This window comes from Hippopotamus amphibius, chromosome 6 (assembly GCF_030028045.1).
Source record: "Hippopotamus amphibius kiboko isolate mHipAmp2 chromosome 6, mHipAmp2.hap2, whole genome shotgun sequence".
In the NCBI taxonomy this organism is placed as follows: domain Eukaryota; kingdom Metazoa; phylum Chordata; class Mammalia; order Artiodactyla; family Hippopotamidae; genus Hippopotamus; species Hippopotamus amphibius.
The window spans coordinates 108879504-108899614 of NC_080191.1; the positions used below are offsets into that span (position 1 = coordinate 108879504).

The 20111-nt window shown below is 41.7% G+C and overlaps 1 protein-coding gene across 1 annotated transcript in view; it reads right to left on the reverse strand.

Annotated features, from left to right (window-relative positions):
* ZNF385D (zinc finger protein 385D) overlaps positions 1–5300 on the reverse strand; it is an 891886-nt gene extending 886586 nt beyond the window's left edge. The window contains exon 1 of the mRNA XM_057738317.1: positions 5006–5300. Within this exon, the coding sequence (XP_057594300.1) occupies positions 5006–5111 (106 nt within the window). The 5' untranslated portion in view covers positions 5112–5300. The remainder of the gene's footprint in view (positions 1–5005) is intronic.
* Between the last annotated feature and the right edge of the window lie 14811 nt (positions 5301–20111).

Here is a 20111-nt window from a genome sequence, read left to right on the forward strand (position 1 = left end):
ATATATCTTATGGAGTCTTCAATCAACTTATGTGATCGATTGTTTACTATCACCATTATATAGATGAGGACCCTGAGGCAAAGAGGCAAACAATAAGTTCATGAAATTCTCACAGCTTTTAAGGAACAGACAAGGAGATAAACCCAGGAATTCTAGGTCTTGAGTTCCGGCTCTTAAACGTTACACCATGTTAACTGACTATTTTGCCTCTGTGACTTTAATGTCATATTTTATTATGAATGTGAAACATGTAACCACCTGAGAACTCAGTCCAGCACTTGAAATCTTTATTATTAAATTCTAGGGGATCTGGTTAGATCTGGTACATGGATACTAATTCTCAGAAATTGTTTTCAACAAAATGCCATTCTAAAAAAAATCTCAATTTTTCACAAAGCCTTCTGCAGTTTCGTGTGTATTCTTCTGTTTAAGTGAAAGTAAAGATAGTAGCATAGAAACATTCATTCATTTTTCTTTCAGTTCATCAGGGTAAATGAGAGATTGTTCAAGGAGAAAGAAATCTCTGGTAATTTTTAATACTATATTATAAAAAGAGCAGTGAATAACTCCTTAGATACAAAAACAGAAAACACGACAAGATCACAAAAAAACTAAATTGAGAACATCTGACCCCACATTGTGAGAAATCCTTAGGAAAATCCTCAAATGTACATCCTTAAGGCTGGACTGTAGCAATAATTTTTCCTCTCCTGGAGACAGACAGATCTAAACTCAAGATATTCCAAGGCTGGTACTGCTTGTTGAAAGATGGGCTACAGAACTATACAGAAGGAAAATAAGAACTCTCTTCCACTATAAACCCCTCATTTAAAGGACCTGTTTAGAAGTGCTGCAGGCTTGCTTGTTTGGATGACACTACAGGCAAAGTAATTCAGGCCATTAAGTGGTCTAGAATCCTCTCCTAGTTCCTCAGTAGGTTAGAAGTAAGATACTCTTTAAAACTCATCCTCAGTCTAGACAAAATGCTAAAAGTGGTCTAGAGTTATCTAGATAGAATGAAAATCACATTTAAAATGGAATAAAGACTTGGTGAAGGAATTTGATTCATCTCTGCCTCTTAATATCCTTAAACTTCTTTCGCATGGCAAAATTTCTTTTTAAGTTGAGGCTGGGTTATTCCAGAAAGGGGAGTGATTGCTAATTTTAGCAGGCCCTAGAAGATATAAATTAATACATTTTTAATGTACTGGAATTTTAAAATTGATCTCCAATGCGTTATCCACTGGTTCAAAAGATGAATTATACTTGCGAATTTTCAGCTTGCAGTCTATTTGCGCTGATCTAGGTTTCCTAAGAGGCTATTTAAGTGCTTGACTGTCAACGCACAGGCTTCATTTTCTTCAAACTCTCACTTTAGAGCCCTTGTCCAAAAACTAAGAACTGTCATCCACCTTGAGTTCTCAGCTCTTGAAACATTCAAAATTACAAATCCTTCCCCAATATTAGTTTCTTCAAACTGTGATGTCAGTGTGACTCAGATGCTTATGGAATTTAAATCACTTTTCAGATATCCGATTTTCAAATCACCAAATAATATCAAACAGCTATTAGTCTCACTGTGCAAATATTGAACTTAAAATATTGTAAAACACGGGAGGACATATGTTCATGTAATTATAAGGTTAACTCATTTATGACTCCCACCGTCATAAAATACTTTGCAATTCAACAATTCAAGTTTATAATTAGTTTCAATATTTTACTACTAAGGTTAAATATCTTAGCCTCTATAACAACCTCATTATTTCAAAAAGTAAACAAAACCTCTAGGCAAGTTATTACTATGCTATTTTTATACTCCTGCTAAAACCCTTACATATTCAGAAATGTACTGTTTCCAGTTGGCAAAATATGTTTTTTAAGACTTCAACTATATCAAAAGAGAAAAATGTATATTTCATGCAATGTTACGTTACTACTAGAAAACACAATTTAATCCTAAAATAAAAGAGAAACCATGGCAATAACCATTAGTTTACTGGAAGAGAGAAATGTAGTTTTATTTGAAAACAATAAGATACCATGCAAGTACAATACAATGAAACATAGTAAAAGACCTTCCTCAAAGGTTCTCTATTTCCCAAAGCTGCTCCCACTTCTGAGATATTAATATCATAGCATCCCAATGGAATTATACACTTTTATTTGGTAATTCCATATGTGCAGGCAATTCAGATCTGTGATTTATCACTATTCCCCAAGCAAGCGTAATAACAGCTCGTGAAGAAACCTGACAAATATATCTTATCTGTTGTTCTTGCTCTTCGTTTTCAAAATCTTTAGGCAGGCACCAATGTAACTTACCTGAGGAACCTCACAAGGGATGAATTTATAAAGTTGGAGATGATGAGAAAATAATGGAAGATGTGTACTCAGCTACCTGCATATACTTTGCAATGCAATAAGAAACTCCACGTCTTCATTAAATTTCAAATAAAATAAGCCCTAATTTAGATGTGAATCTTTTAGCCAGAGTTGTTATTATAGATGAAATGCTCTGTTTTGTTGAATTGCAAACATGTTTCAATATTGAACCTTTGATGCATCTAGTAAATAGCAAATCACAGCAGGGGGTGTAATTGTTTTGGAAATACTGCTGGAAATAAAGAGGAATTTTTAAAAACAAGCTTCTAGCACCTCTTAACAGAAATTCAACATCCTGGTAAGATCTGAGCATTAATTACAGGCTGGCTGAAATATGAGAGTGTCCAGGTAGACCTCAGCATAACTCCACAGATTCATTTAAAGGTATGCTTGATGTCATAAATTATATACTTCTAACAGCAGGGCTATAATATATTTAGTTGTATTACTGATTTCTAACAACTGGCTCAAAGAAGTAACGTTGTCAAGGTAAACACCAAGACCTCAGCATTCAGCCCTCTCTAGAGCTGGCAGGCCGAATTAAACAAACGCCAGGCAATTTTCAGTTGATTTCAAGTCAGGGGTTCCACATTCCTGCTACATTAAAAACACTTTTGAAATAGCTATGGAGGAATCAATCTGTGATGTTGTCGTCACCGTACTAACTTTTCATGGGATTTAGAATTTAGAGAGGGTGTCCTTCCACTTTGTAAATGAGTCTCGAAGAGGTCGTGTTGTGGTTAACGGAACTGACTTTGGAGTCCAGCAGTCTGGGGTTTCAAAATACTGACCCACAACTTTTCCAAATGTAACATCTCTGAAGCTTCCCTTTCCCCATCCACAAAGTGGAGATCTCCGTAAAGGTGCTGCCTTCCTGGGGTTGTTAAGTATTTGCAGGGCCAATAAAGCCCTGCTTGGTGTGCAGTGAGTGGGAAGCAAATATTAGTTATTATTATTATTATTATTATTATTAATTATTATTATTATGTGACCCCAAAGGTCCTTCAGCCACTTTGTCATAGAGCAAAAATAGTCCCAAAGCCCTAACTTTTGGCTCAGGTCACTTTCTCCTAATCCAGAGAGCTTCTAAACTTTATGTATTTAAATCTAAGATAATACCTTAACTCAAGATATTTGTCTCTTCCCCCATCTGTATTTTAGCTCCAGGACCAAAGGGCTCAAGTTCATTTCTGAGGAACATCTGGAAGGAAACGTGAGGAAATTTCAGCAAACCCCAGCCACGCCGCGCTGCATCAATCTACATAATTTGAAGTGACCCATATTTGCCTTTCATGCTTAAAGACCAGAGAATAGTGACTGAATTATCCAGCACAGGGCAAGGGTGGCATGAAAACCCAGAGGAAGAGACACCCTTCAGTTGATTGCAGGGGACAGGGTGAATCAGAATTAAGTGGACACGAGAAAGCCACGTTTAACCCACCAACTAGCAAACTGCCTCAAAAGAAGAGAGAGAAGATGCCTTAGAGGACTGGGAGGGGGAGGATGGGGGGGACTCGAAGGAGGGTGGTGGGGGAGTCGAGGGAGGGAGGGAATACGGGGATAAAAAAATAAAAATAAAAATAAAAAAGAAGAGAGAGAAATTTCCCCATCACATTTCCGGAAAGCACCACAGGAATGTGTAATAGAAAAGCGCCAGCTCGAGGGTCCTCAGTTACACCTACAGAATGTAGGACAGTTTCCGAAGTCAGCTGAAGGTTCCAGAATTTGGAAACACTCAAACACCCAGGAACAGCTCATTACTCCTCACTTTACCCGCAGCTCAGGCTAAAGCAGACATAAACACAGCCTCCAGAAACACGTGAGGCGGCCAAGTCCGAATTGTAAGGGGCACAAATGAGGAACTGGGCATTTCACAAGGGGTGACACCATATTGGGCGCCACCGTTTTCCCGGGACCCCAATCTGCACACACAACTTCTCCCAAAATGCAAGAAGTCGCAGGGTAGACCCTGCACTCTCACTTCTAACCCGGTCCCCGTGGCGCTGGTTTATCTTCAGCCCCCCAACCCCACCCTAAAAGTCAAAATCATTCCCCTGGAGAGAAGCTTCCCACAGCTCAATAGCTTCTCACGGGGAAAGGAAGAAAATGAAAAGAAAAGACAATCAGGAAGCGGCCCGCTCTGCTTTCTTATCCCAACAACTTCGCCCGGTTTCCGGAGGAGGGAACGCGCCCCGCACACACCCAATAGGAGACGGGCGGCGGGGTGTCCAGACTCGGTAGCCCAGCCCTCGACTGCGATGCCCAGAGCCAGGCTGACCCCTTCGCCCCTCCGATGCTTCCCCAACCCCTTAGTCTCCGGCAGCCTTTGTGTCCGAAGACCCTGAAGCTCCGTGCTCTCCACTCCCGCCCCGCAACCTCTCCGCTGGGCGCAGAGCAGAGGAGGCAAGAGGCAGGGGTGCGGACAGATGGAGCAGGGCACGCGGGAGGGGAGAGCGTGAGGGCGGGAGGTCCCGAGGGGGCGGGAGGTCCCGGGTCCAGCCCTTGCCAATGCCCATCCCGCGCGCCTCGCATCCAGCCAGGGCGCACCCCCAGCGCCGTGCCCAGCACCCCCGCCAACTCCGCCACCGGAGCCCAGCCACCTCTTTTGCGCCCAACTTACCGTGGCCGGGCTGAGCTTTCGGAGAGCCCAGCAGCTTTTCTCTCCTTCCTCCCGCCGAGCCCTTCATCTTCCTGCCGGCGGCCGCCCGGCGCCCCGGCCCTGGCATCGCGAGGAGCGGCCGCCGGGGCTGGCGGTCCCCGGGGTGCACCGCTGCCCGCCCGTAGCTTCGGCGGCGGCGGCGGCGGCGGACTGTCCCTGAACGCTGGACGTGCGGTCCCCGGGCGCGGGCTGGAGGTGGCCGTCAGCGCGCCTCTCTCCGCCGCCGGCGCGCCCCTGGCACTCAACACGCGGCCCGCGCCCGCGCCCGGCTCAGGTGCACCAGGCTGGCGAGAGGTGCGAGCCGGCGCCGAGGGAGGGGCCGGGGGCCGGGGGAGAGGGCGGGAGATGCGGAGAAGGAAGAAAGAAAGCGCGAGGCCCGGGAGCTGGCTTTCACGGAGTGAGTGGCTCGTGGTGTTAAGGGAAACGCGAGGCAGAGAAATGCATTCAGAAACTAGAGATATTGGGAATGAGCTCCTGTGAGCTGCTCCAGGAGGCTCGGGAGAGGCTTTCCATCCGTGCTCAGGTCCTTTATCCTCCGGGGTTGCGTGCTGGTACCTGACAACCGCTCCCCCCACCCCACCGACACACTCCTCTCTCTCTTTTTTTTTTAAAACAGTTCACCTCCAAGCTCAGTGCAGATACAAAGTGATGAGGTGAAGCTACTGCAAATGTACAGGGAAGCCCCACCTCCACAAAACCTGAGTGATCGTCCCTCTTGAAGGACCAGAGATTTTTCTTCCCTCCCAGATCTTCTGGTCCTCTCCCTCCCCCTCTCTCCCAAGAGGTAGAATACCCTGGGGGTGAGAACACACCCTAGATTGTCCTGGTCTAGGACCCAGAGGGGTATTTCGCAAACTTTATTGTGCAGGGGAATCGCCCGGGGATCTTGCTAAAGTTCAAATTCAGATCCTATAGGTCTAGGATTGGGGCCTGTGATTCTGCGTTTCTAATTGTGAGTCAGAGGCTCTTGGGCCAAGGACCACATTTTAAATGGAGAAACACAAAGAACAAACAAAATAAACCAGCTTTCTGACATCAGCTGAGCCACTATTTATAAGATGGTCTGGAATAACAGGTCGCTAAGGCGCTCAGTGTTGGTCATGGGGTTTTAGGATGCAACGGAGGCCAAATAACTTATGAGCACAGTGCAAAAGGATAAAATGCCCCCACGGATACACGGCTATCATTATTGTCATTAATAATTACTATTGATAAAATCATTAGGAATGCTAATGCAGATGAAAGTGTAGAGAAAGACTGGTGATTTACCACTCTGTGTGTTCTCAAGAGAAGCTTTAAAAAACAACCAACAGTGACCACCCTACAAGTGCACTGTCATTTAGAAAGAAAATGCTAAGTAACAACCTCCAAGGGGCAGTCTAATCCTCCTCCAAGCCAGCTGTTAACTTTCCCAGATATGCAGTGCTGTGCAACGTGTGCTACCAAGTACTTAAATTACTTATCAAGCTACTAGGTAAAGCAAACCAAGAGGAGCAAATGCCACAAACAAGGAAATAAATAGAGAAATATAGCCAGTGCACCAAAGGATAGGTCATGTTTCAACTGAGCATGACTGTTATCTTGGTTTGACCTGCTCACTCTTTACATATTATATTTCCACCTGGATTTAAACCCTCATCCCACCATCTCAATTCAGCCAGTGTTAAATAAGCCTTTCCCATGCGAAAGGTCTTTCCTGGGGGTGAACAGAATCTGACACATTTCCTGCTTTGAAAAAGCAGTTTGACAAGCTATCAATACAGACCGTGTTAGGCAGGCTGTGGTGTCAGAGGAGACCACCACACACCTTACCACAGAGTTCAGAAGGCAAGGAGGTCTGGAGAGACTTCGTGGAAGGGAGGTCATTCTAGATAAAACTTTGTGCTATGATTCCAACCAGGCAGAGGTAAAAAGGAGGGACATTTAAGGTGAAAGAGTGAAGGCAGGAAAGGGTGGGAAGTATTGAGCCCTTTGGCCCAGAACATACAGTGCGTGGGAGAAGGGAGAGGAACTGGTTTGGGAGGTTGGCAGGGTCTAGCCTTGCTCTCCTGAGCAGCTGGTACTTCACTTCAAAAGTGTTGAGCAGGGGACCACTGTGATCAGAAATGTAGCAAGATCGATCTGATGTAACAAGTGAACAAGACCTAAAGTCAGAAGATGGTGGAGCTGTAGGAAGCACTTAGGAGGCAGTGGAAGCCATAGGTCAGGGGTCATGAGGTAGAACCAATGGTCACACTTGTGGGAAATGATATACGAAGATGTTTCAAAGGAGACATTTCTAAAACATACTTAGGATGCAGCCATTATGTGGCGAAGAGGGATTTATTCCAGATCACTCTGTGGTTCTGTGTCTGGAGGATGAGAAAAATGGGGATACCGTTAAGAACTGAGACGTCAAGAGGGGAACCTCCAATTGTTTGGTTTTATTTTTATGTTTATTTGGGAAAGGCTATCAGTGAGTGAGTTCTCTTTGGACATTTTTAGTCAGCAGTTTGAGGCAGATCTTCAGGTAGGGATGTCTCTACAGTTAGAAATTCAAGCCTTGCTCTGAGGAAATGCGTTCTGGGTAAGATGTGTTCACTCCCCTGTTTGAAAGCCCAGGGTGTGTATATGGAGTTAAATTGTTGGGAGAATGTGCAGTTAGTGAGGTAGAAGAGAGAAACACAAAGTGCTTAGGACAGAAGCTTGGAGCTCTGTGACCTCCCTGTTTCTCAGTGTCATCAGCTGTAACACATGGTGTTACACAGGTGATGGCTGGAGCTCTGCATAAAGCGATTGTGAGGATTGAGATAGTGCACTGTTTTCTCATTTATATTTTTTTGCACTAACCTGTAGGATCTGAGAGGGCAGAAGATACGTACGTATCACTTTCACCGTTGCAGCCTCAACCCCTAACATAGTGTTTGACACACAGGCTCTAAAAGTGTTCATTGAATGAGTAAATTAATAATTCAGTAGAAAGAAGAGTACAACCAAATCACAACCCAAAAGATGGGAAGAGATGGCTAAGTGGGTTCTGTTATTTCAATGTTGTAGGAACGAAACCAGGACAAAGCTTTCTAGCAGAGATGGATACTGGTAACAGATGGGCAGAGAGATTAAAGGGGAAACATTAATACACATTGGAAAAGCTTTTGTTTTAGTTTTGGAAAAGGACCCGGGTTTAAAAGAGTTCATTGATTACATTCAAGAGAATTGTTATACTAGAAAGGTATCACTATTGTGAGTAGCAAAGAAATGAAAGAAGAATGTTAGTCAAATATTTTTAAAGAATAATCTATCAACTGAAGATTGAAAAGAGAGATTGGCTGTAGAGGGGTTGTAACAGAATTGAGGAAGGCTGTTCCTCTTTAGCAAAAGGAAAGTCCAAACAAACTTTGTTGATGGGGTTAAGGGGTCACAAGTGTGGGAGAGAAGTCGCAGGTGACAGAGAGGAAGAATTGATTGAGCAATACCTGAAAAGAGAAGCGACTGGTGTAGGTAATCAATCTCCGCAGAGGAAAGGGTCACCTGGTCCTTAGAAGCAAGAACAAAGGAGGGAACAAAATGTACCAAGATTCTAAAGTGCAGCGGCAGGAACTGAGAAAAGCTCACATTAGCTTGCCCCTATGTCTCCAGGAAAACAGAGATGAACCTTCCACTGAGACCCTGTGATCAATCAGAAAAAAAAAAAAACAAAAAACACTGTGAGCTAGAAGTATCTAGAGAATATTTGGAATGAGTTTTAAAAGGGATATCATGGTGAATCCACAAGAGGTGTGAAGAAAAACCACGAACTGATCCCACCACGTGCGAACTTGCCTCAGGGGTAAAAACGTACACGTGTTATAATGAAGACGATTGGCGTTTTTATTTGTTAATCTTCCAGCAATAGTCAAAGACAGAAGTACAGAGACACAGCGTGCAGCAGGGTTGACCCACGTTTAGTAATCAACAAAGTAGAAATGATGAAGGATCAAAGAAGTGAGAGATGTCATAGATTTGAACTTGAGAGAAGGGACTCTCAGATCTTTCAGACCTGGGTTTGGTTTGCCACGTTGCCAACTGCAACATGTGAGATCTTGCACAACTTACCTCTGTGAGCTTTCCTTTCCTCATCATAAAACTGGGATAAGACTATTTACCCTTCAGTCTTAGCTTTTGTAATAAAATAAGATGACATTGTCAAAATAGTAGTTCTCAAACTAGAGCACTCATCAGAATCACCTGGGGGACTTGTCAAAACAGAGGTTGCTGAGCCCTACCTTTAGAGTTACTGATTTATTAGATCTTGGGACGGGTTTCAGGCATTTGTGCTCTGAACAAGTTTCGCAATAATGCTGATGCTCTTGGTCTGGAGAACCACCCTTTGTGGACTCCTGTTGTAAAGCATTTAACATAATGCCTGGTACATAGCTAAGTACTAAATACAGGGGAGCTTAGTGTTTAGGGTCAATGGTCAACTCATGGAATGAGAGCTGAAGATAGAGGTGGAGCCGAAAATGCTATAAAGGACACACAAAAGTGAGTGATGGATAGAGGTTTGGGGGAGATATTGAGAATTTAAGGTCATCCAAGTGAAGATCATATTTAGTGTGAGGTAAGTTACAGGAAAGATTCAAGATCAGGAGGTTTCGGCCAGGGAGAAAATTCAAGAGTTCAAAATCGTGGAGATCAATTTATGTTTAGCCCAACACTTTCCAAAATGGTGGCTTATAAGAAAATGCCAAGGCCGTAACAATTAACTCAGATCATAGAAAGAGAGAGCTGGGCCCAGGATGGCTAGCAGAGCTGTCAGCAGAGCGTGTCAGCACCGTTGCTGTGACTGCACACAGAGCAAGTCTCTTGGCTTTGGAAGCAGGCAAGAAGCAGGAGTCAGTGATGTCACATAACTGTCATTGTCTGAGGCGAAGATGTGCAAATCCCGGCCTCTCATGCTGGAAAAATTGTCCCTCCTCTCAAACTCAAAAGAAAATCTCACCCCAGAAACACTGATAACTTGGAATTCATGTGGTTTCTTTAAGAGGAAACTTCAATACAAATTAAGACTTAGCATTACAATGTAATCAATAACAAGCACATCTGGGAGGGGTTCAGAAGATGTGCCCTCAATGTTGAGAGCTTCTAGTAATTTAACTTTACCCAGACATAGGCCTCCACGTACTGGGCACCTGCTTTTTGTCTCATTCTCTGGTAGGATTGTCCTTAATCTGAATAAAATCACTCTTCGGAGATCAGAAAACAGGCTCAGAGAGATTACGTAACTTCCCTGAGATGATACCAGATAAGCTCCAATCTGATTATAAATCATATGTAATTTCCACTCTATAATGTTGCTTCTAAAAAAAGTAAAACAAAATTAGTAAGTGTCATCCGTTTCTGTCCTACCCTTTTTTGTCTTGGGTTGGGTTTTTCAGGAAGTAGACTGGAGACATGGAAATCTTTGTGCTCCTTAAGAGTAAGACTTGACAGAGACTAAAGGAAGCCAGGTTGGGTTGGGGAAGTTGAACTTTAATGCAGTCTCAACAAAGGCTTCATTCCATTCCGTGGGAGCTCTGGACGAAATGGGCCCTTCAGAATCGTCCTGAACTGAGGACAGAGAACCAAGGACCCTCGAATCAACCAGTTACTTTCAGTAATCACAGTTTAGTTCACAGAAAAGCCTGTAGAACTAACCTTCTCAAGTATTTGAATATTTAATCATTACTGCTTAATAGCAACGCAAAGAAGACTGGTTATCTTGAATGTAACAATTATTTTAATAAACAGTATTATTTGCAAAGTACCGTGATGAGTACTTTGGGAGAACAGAAATGTATTGAAATCACATGTTCAATGTCATGTAACTTGAATACTTGAATTTAGAAGTACACTTGACCTTTGAACAACACGGATTTGAACTTCGCTGGTCCACTTATATTTGGATTTTTTTTTGGTAGTAAATACTTACAGTACTACACCATCTGTTGTTGGTTGAATCCGTGGATATAGAACTACATATGTGGAGGGACAGCTATCAGATATGTGGATTTTCTACTCCCTGGAGGGTGGGCTTCCCTAACCCCTAATTTGTTCAAGGACCAGCTGTACAGTGAGCTATACAGAGGTAAATTGTCTGTAAAATGAATATAATGATAGTATCTGTCTCATAGGGTAGATCTGAGGATTTGAAAGACTGCCACAGAAGTAAGTGCTATCAAAGTATTTTAGGCTTTTTTTTTTTTTTCCTAACTGCAATAGGTGGACATGAAGTGTTTTGCGAAATAAAAATAACAAAGTTAAAAAAAATTATGTAACAAGTTTAGGGTAAGAAATTATTTTATCTGAGAACATTTATTGAAGGAGAAGGCATTTAGCTGAGTCTTCAAGAATGGGCTGGACTTTGAAAGGCAAACAGAAAGGATGAGGATAAGAATGTACTCCAGGGAGAACAAATAGGATGAACAAATGTGTAGAGCATGAAGGCTCAGAATTTTTTGAGGGCCAGCAAAAGGACCAGCCTGTCAGGAACGTAAAGGAAAGGTACGGGACACTGCTGATGATTTTCAATTTCTGCTTAATTGTTGTGACTGTACTTAGAAGGAAATGAAGAATGAAAATTTTGAGCAGATTAGGAGTACAAACAAAGTTGTGTTTTAGGAAAATTAAGATGTGCACAATTGAAACTGAAAAAAATTGGAAGAAAAAATGTCTGTGTCTAGTTCCTGCCTTACGCTAACCCATCTTTCTGGAGGATGTTTTTTCTCTGAGGCAGCAGTTCTCAAAGTGTGGTCCCTGGACCAGCACCAGCAGCACCTGGGGACTTATAAGAAATGCAGATTCTCTGGCTTCACCCCTGACCTACTGAAGCAGAAATTCTACGTGAGGGTTCATGCAGTCTGTTTTAACAAGCCCTCCAGGTGATGCTGATACACGCCCAGGTTTGAGAATCTGTGCTCCAAATGTTCCTGTAGCACATTTTTCTCCTGGAGCAAATGTCCTCTGGAGTATCCTGAAGCAATCTTCTTCTCCAACTCTCTAGAGAATACGATCGCTGTCTCCTAAAATCTTTCCAGACTGTCTGTGACCAAATGACTCAGCACCATGCTGATATGTGGATCAGATTGTTTTTTTCTTTTTTTTTAAGCTCTTTATTGGAATATAATTGCTTTACACTCTTGTACCAGCTTTTGAGGTACACCAAAGTGAATCAGATCAGATTGTTTTTAAACAGGTTTTCAGAATAAATCGTTAATACAAATTCCCTTCCACTTGATTTGGATGTGGAATTCCTCAACCCCTCCAAATGTCTATTTTAATAGAAGTAGGATGTTAGAAAAAATCCCCAGGAAAAAAACCTCACAGGGTATCAGAAAGGGGCCACTGATTAGTGTATTTTTTCATCATAAAAAACAAACAAAAATTCAAAGTCATTTTCCATCACTAGTAAAACTCTGGAATGACTAATGAAAATCTATATTAAATTACAGGAAAAAGAAATAGTTCCAAATAATTAGAGCTTGGATATTGAGGAGGGGTCCATGGTCAATAGAAAATGGTTCTGAATACATGTTAAATAAGAAAGACATATGCATGTGCATACAGAACATATTTGTGAGTGTCTGGGTATCCTGGATCTTTTAAAACCAATGGATGGGAAGTTGAGAGAAAGAGAGGGGACTGACAAGGAAGTGAACTCACTTAGGGGGAGGTCATGGAGAGGATGTGACCACTGCTTGACCAGAGCTGGACCCTCAAAATCAAAGGCTCCTCATCCCCTCCCCTGTCCTTGAAATGTATACCTGTCAAACCTTCCTGCAGTGGGAGCCATTTGCAAGGATGCAGCCTTGAAAGAGCACGGTGATGTTGAAACCATCTGGATCAAACTCGTGACCCAACCCAGTGAAGTTCTCTGTACAAACCTTTAAGATTCTGGCAGGTGGATGCAGAATCCACTCATCCTGTGGCACCCCAGACAAGCCCCCATGTACGGTCTTTTGCTTATTACACGTGCCACCTCCCAGTCTGGAGGAGGTTGCCTCTTTCTTCCTCTCTCCCTGCCCTCCCTGTATGGAGGCGCGTTTCAGATTTCACCTGGGGAACTCCTGAGTGAGTTTGCAAACCAACAATTTAGCAGTTGTGCATCCAGTCTTGTGGGGGAAACCGCCTTGAACTATGCAAGGCAACCGTGTGGAGTGGTGTGGCTGCAATTAACAACACGTTTTGCAGACACACACACAAAATCATACATGAGTACAATGTGTGAGGTATATAAACATTTTTATTTTGCTATCTAAGTACAAATCTCTCCCCAAACTAATGTACTGATTACTGTGTCATTATATAAGTTAGTGGAGACTGAAGGCTGTCTTAAATATGTAAGCATAAATTATGTATATTTCAGCCTGCCCATCGAGCTGTCTTCCCGGGGAGAATTATGGAAATTTCCATTTTTGGTTTTTTGAGAACAGTGCTATCTTGGGTGTCTAAAAGGGTGAATATGGGAACCCATACACCCCACCTTGCCTCAAACTCCGTCTCCTTCAACAACATCCCCTCCCATTGGCGCCTCTTCTGCTGACAGTAGTATCCCCATTCTGTCAGACTTAGAATCTCAAAGGCATTTTTAATCACTTTCTTTCACCTTAACCTCCAGCCAAGTGGATTTTCCCCTTGCAATAGGTCTCAGGTTCTTTTCTACATCTCCCTCATAGTTAGAGTACCAGGACGCTGATTCGTCTCTTACTTGCATTAATTGCCTGGATTGATTTATAAATCTTTACTAACTGAATTCCCAGCCAGAAATCTTGCTCTATCTCTAATTGAGGTAGATTAGTGTCAGATAAATCTGCCCCGATCATGCTTGTCTCCATGTCACTCCCAGCCCTCCATGTCACATGCGTCGCCACTGTCTTCACCACCGAGTTCAGACCACAGCTCAGCATCTGAAGTCCCCATGTCCTCATCCCAACCTGCCATTCCTGTCGGTCCACCATGACTTCCCTGTGGTCAAACGGTCCCTTCCCTGTGACTCAGGTGTGCTTTGAAAGCTGCTCCTGGTGCCTGGGACGTATAGTCCTCTTTCTCCACCTAGTGAAATTCAACCTATCTTTCATAGCCAGATTGAAAACATCGGGCAGGCAGGCAGGCAGGCAGGAAGGAAAGACATGAAGAAAGAAAAAAGGGGAGGAAGGGAAGGAAAAGGTAGAGAAGGAAGAAGAGAAAAGGAGAAGGAAAATAGGAAGGAAAAAAAGCAACATGGAGGAACACAAAGGCAGAAAATTAACATCCAGTTGGCACCCAGAGGCAGGTGTCATCACCGTAACCTCCAGGTAAAAATCAGCAGAGCAAGGATTCAAACCAGATCTTTCCCTGGTACAGTGTTTTCAAACTTCAGCACACAAGGGATGGTAAAAACACAGACCACTGGGCCCCAGCTCAGAGTTTTTGAAAACGTAAGCATGGGGTGGGGCTTAAAAATTTTGCATTTCTAACAGATTCCCAGGTGCTGCCTCTATTGGTCCAGAGGTCACAGTTTGAGAACCACTGGCCAAGCAAGTCCCTCCACTGCTGTCACTGTGTATTGGCACATTGTAGTGGCTCCATTACTATCTGTTGAAAAGATGAGTATCTATGAAACCCACAGTTTCTGCTATGTTCTAAAGCCTTTCCTACTCAGCACAGTGACAGCCCTGCCTCTGAAACTTTCTAACACACATTGTCTACACCACTAGATCTGCCCTTACCATTCCTGTGATAAGTCTCCCAGAAGCACACCTTGAGTGGAGGGCTTGTGTGCAGATAGTTTAGTAAGGCGACTTTCCAGGAGACACCAGTAATAGGGTGGGAGAAGCAAGAAAGACAAGGAAGCCACGCAAGTGTGTGATGTTGGGCGAAGTCCCGCAGAAGGTGGCTTCAGCCTCATCCTGCGGGTGGCTCTGGACAGGGATCAGGGTCTTCTTAATCCCATGTCCATCACTCAGCATTCTTCCTGGCTTCCCAAAAAGATGCACATTTTCCAAGCACTTCCAGCTCTCTGCATAGGTGGGCAAACTGACTCAAGTAGCCCAAGGACAGTCCTCCAAAAAGGAGCCACAGGTGCTGGCTGAAAGTGCAAATATGAACTTGGTAAAGAGGATTCGAGAGAATATGAGTGAAACACTCATATAGACATGGTGATTTTTTTTCCATGGGTAGATCTTAGCTCTCTAATTGGATTTTAAACTCCCAGAGACTGAAGGCTGTGCTTTATGTTTTTTTAGGTTGAACCATATGCAATTGCCAATATTTGACCACTTTGAGAAATAAAATTGGTAATTACATATTACTCAACTTAATACATAGCTCTTAACTGATGGTCATTCAATCAATGGGATTGATAGATTAATCAATAGTCTTTAGTCCCCAACCCTGTCAGAGGCCCCCATCTCCGAAAGCTCTCAACTGACCAAAGGCTACTTTTTAGTGTGGCCTGTAATTACTATTCCTGTGAATTGTGTTGACTGTTTACTAGGGTTCAGCCAGTTTTGTTACACTTAATTACAGTTGACCCTTGAACAACACAAGTTTGAACTGTGTGGGTCTATTTATATGTGGACTTTTTTCCATAGTGAGCCTTACAGCACTACAGAATCCAGGGGTTTGTTGAACCCACAGATGGGGAACAGCGGATACTGAGAAACCAGCAAGGTGGAGGGACTACGTATGTGGAAGGCCAACTGTAATTGACCCTCGACTTTGTGGAGGGTCACAGTCCCTAATCTCCTCATTGTTCAAGAGTCAACTGTTTTAGTTGTGCATTTTAGTGAAAAAATTTCACAAGCCAATGAAATACGAGTGTGAAAAAGACATGTTGCCCCTATGAAAATTAAATGTGATGCTTTGCAAATTAAAAAAAAACTGAATTGCTTAAAAACAAACCCAGAAAACTGCTCTTGAATGAGATGTCAGTGACACAGTTGTAAAAGATTGAAAAATGACAGCAATCTGGAGGGACTGCTCCCACGGAATGTCATAATAAGTGTCTTTAATGTCTCATTGTAAGATAGAGAAACTCAAACTAGGAATCTGGAGTTTTAAGTAAGATGTTTTTGGCTGAAAATAACAGAAATTCTACTTGAAAGGCAAAAGAATAGTGGAATTATTATTTCAGTTAGCCAGAAGTCTCGAGGTAGAAAAGTTTCAGCGTTGTTTCACACAGCAACTTAATCAAAGCATCCTATTTCATTTCCCCCTTTCTGTCCAACTATTTAAATACTTTATTGACAACCTTCCTTCCGGGAATCAAGATGGCAGCAGCAGTTCCAGGCATCTCATCCTTATAAGTCAATAACCAATGGACCAAAAGGGACTTTTGAATCACTCGTGCATTGCGTTTTAAGAGCAAAGATGACTTTCAAAGAAGCCCTCTAGATTTTTTTCTCTTGTATTTCATTGACCAGGGGTGGGTTATATACCTAACATCATTTGCAGAAAAGGTAGAGAATCACCCAATCCACCCAAAGAGGAAGAAACTAGGGTAAAAAAACTCTTGACAGCATAGAAGAAGGGAGTAGCTGTTAGACAGGAAACCAATACTGTGTGTGCCAGGTAGGTATGCATCATGGGTTATGCAGAACAGGTGAAAATGAACACCCACACTGAAAGGAAGATCATTGCCCTGTGTAAAATAGTTGGTGAATGAAGGTGCATTCACATGTGTTAAGTTTCAAACTGTTTAAGATGTATATGCTTTATTTTAACTGACTTTTACTAACCTATTGCTCCTGATCACACCAGATAAAACAGTTCCTAATACATTTACTGTACTTAATTGTATTTTTTATTATAGGCAACACAGTATGTAGTTAATAGTGGTTAACCACAGTGATGATTTTACATATTTGATATAACAGGAACTCAATCAGTGCTGATTGATAGATGAGGAGTGTTATATATTACTATTAAGTGGCGTTCTCCCACCTGGGAAATCATACTGAGTGCCAAGGAAATGTCTGTTCTACTTCAAATGTTAAATCCTTTTTGCCTTTAAGATGGTTATTCCTATTACTAACCTTGAAAGCTTATGATGGCAAAAAAAAAAAAAAAAAAAAAAAAAAAAAAGAAGTGTTGTATGTTTACCAAACCATCTACTTTTCCTCCTGGGAACATGGAAAAACTATTTTTTCCAGACCCCTGGCATCTAGAAGGCTTATTGTTATTTTTGGCCGATGAAATACCAACAGAAAACACCGGTCCCAAGTCTTGGCCTCAAAAATCTTCTAGGATTTTCATGCAAACACCTGCTCACTCCTTTTGTCTCCCCTTGTCATCTGTAGATTTGAAACAAAGGAACAGTGGAGGAGTCCAAAGTCCAAGGGTCTGACAGTCACCACAAGCCAAACATTCTATTGGAATGTGCTCTTTTATTAAGTTCAGGAGATGGTGTAGTCGTTATAGCAGTTAGCAGGGATAGAATAATGAAATAGGAATAAAATAATAAAATAGGAATGGCTGTAGCCTTAACTGTGAAGTCCAGGACACTGGCTTTTAGCATATGTCTCTCCACTCACTCTTCTGAAAACTGGCCTTCCCTCTCCAGCTCTTAATCTCTTACTTTGTGAATTTCACTCCAAACACTTAAAAACATATATGTTGCTATGCTGAGAAAAGAATCCCTCTGATATTTGCAACCACTCTAAATTGTAAAGAACCTGATTTGGTTGCACTCTTCCATGTGCATTTGCATTTTAAAAGGCCTACAACAAAAAGACCACAATGCCTGTACCTAGAGAATGAATCACTAATGGTTGAATTTCAATAATCAAAAAGAGAAAAAAATATTCCTATGCAAATTATACCATATAGGCAATAGCCTACTTCAATTAGAATTCCAGCCCTGAATAGAGATTGTTTACATTTTTTTCCTTTTTTTCTAAAGTAACATATTTTTTAAAAAGCAGTTGTTCTTATTTACATCTCTTCTCTACAGCGTTCTCAATCCACACTTTTTTATAGTATACTAACTAAAATTCTTTAAAACTGGAAAGTTTTATTGTATTTATTGTTATATCTCATGAATTTTAAAATGTCTAAAATAAAGATAATTAAGGAAAAGATTGCACACAATCTAATTGTGCAAATGAACAATATTCCCTAGCTGTGTAATGAATTCAGAATTGCTTTACTTATATCAAAAATGTTTCAGGCTTCCTAGGTGGTGCAGTGGTTAAGAATCCGCCTGCCAATGCAGAGGACAGGGGTTTGATCCCTGCTCCAGGAAGATCCCACATGCCGTGGAGCAACTAAGCCCATGCGCCAAAAAAAAAACAAAAAAAACAAAAATGTTTTGATCAATGTTTGTTTGCTCTGTTTTAGATTGCAAGCAATTCCAGGGCAAGAACTTATACTTTACTCTCTACTTGTTGTGTGGTATCATGTATAAATTCCTACTAGGATTAATTCTTGCCCTTTGAAATAGATGGCAAATTTCACATATGTGATGAGATCAAAATTCATACCCTGCAATTAAGATGTGTAAAAACAGACACGAAGAAGTAGCTCATCTATTTGCCTAAAATCCCACAAATTGTTGATGAGTGTCCATCCCTGCTTCTAGAATGTGGGGGAGGTGGGCAGAAAAGAAGACTTAAATTTAAAATCGAAGTTAACTCAGTCTCTTCTAGTTTCAAATAGTCTCTTTTGAGTAAATATTCAGTCAGTTCAAAGTTCAAATTTTCTTTGAGGTTAATTTCCCTCTCAAACTCTCTACTTGCTACATATTCCTTCCAAATGGCATCTGGCTCTGGGGGAAAATTTTGAAATTTTCATGGCACTGTGAGTAGCTAGCAGGTCTGACTCCCTCTCCCCTGAAGTTGATGAAAAATATCCTCCTTTTTGTGGATGGAGGTAATCTTGCTGGGCTGGGGGGTGGAGGGCATGTCTGGAATTTCAGTCTCCACTGGCCACCTTAGTGCAAATTTACAGTGGTGCACAGCAGTCCTGAACACCTCTCATCACTTGAAAAATTACTTTTAAAAAGAGGTTCTTAGAGATAATTTTCCAACCGCCAGTTGTCATTTAAGCTGGATGAAAGGCAATTTATAAGCACAAAGTATTACAAAACAGTAAAGCTAATTTTATTTCTACACTGCCCTGAAAAGGGAGGAGATGGAAATGGTAAATGTTAATTACATGCATTTGTCTGATGTGTTGTGCATTGAACTAGGAGTTAAATTCCAAGATCTGATTTTACTCTTTATTAGTTCTGGCTTTCTTTAGATTCATTACTTGACCAATTGAACTTTTGTTTTTCTGTAAAATGGATAATAATGTATCTACTTCACATTATCTGAAGTATTGACTATGCTAATGTATTCGAAAACTCTTTGGAAATGGTAATATCTGATAAGGATGGAAAGTGATGTCTCTTGTATATTTGCCTGCCACCTCCTGTCTAGATTGTAAACTCCTTGGGGTCAGTGACAGTATCCCACCCTTTCTTGAATTCCCACAGTGCTATGCACAGAATAAAATCTCACTAAAAGTCCCATAGCCTGATTGATTCACTGAAGAGCAACTCAGGTAACTATGCTAGCTGGAATGAAAGTGTGGCAATCTGATATAAGAACTCTCTAGAGTGGAAAAGAGTTTTAGAAGTCCTGTTTTGAAAGCTGATGAAACACTTTAAGAGCAATTCAAAATCAAATCGTGATTTTTGCTTCTATTAATTAACAGAGGTCATAAGCTGCAAAAGAAATGAAAATCAAATGAACCATGGTTTAAACCAAGAGTTCTCAAAGTGTGCTCCCACCACCTCCATTACCACAGTAGCATCACCTGAGAACTTCCTAGAAGTGCAAATTCTCAAGCCCCTTCCCAGACCTACAGAATCAGAAGCTCCAGAATTAGAGCCCAGAAATCTGTGTTTTAATAAGATTCTGATGCATGCTAAAGTTTGAGAGTCACTGGGTTCAAGAATATAAACAGTTATTATTTGATGCACGAAAAGATTGAGATAATTGGTGGTAAGCACCGGTTCAGCTGCTGAACATTGTTGTAGGCTTTTCCAGAATATCCCACTTCTGTGGCCTTGGTTTCCTGGATTTTTCTATTAGACTCATCATCTCAA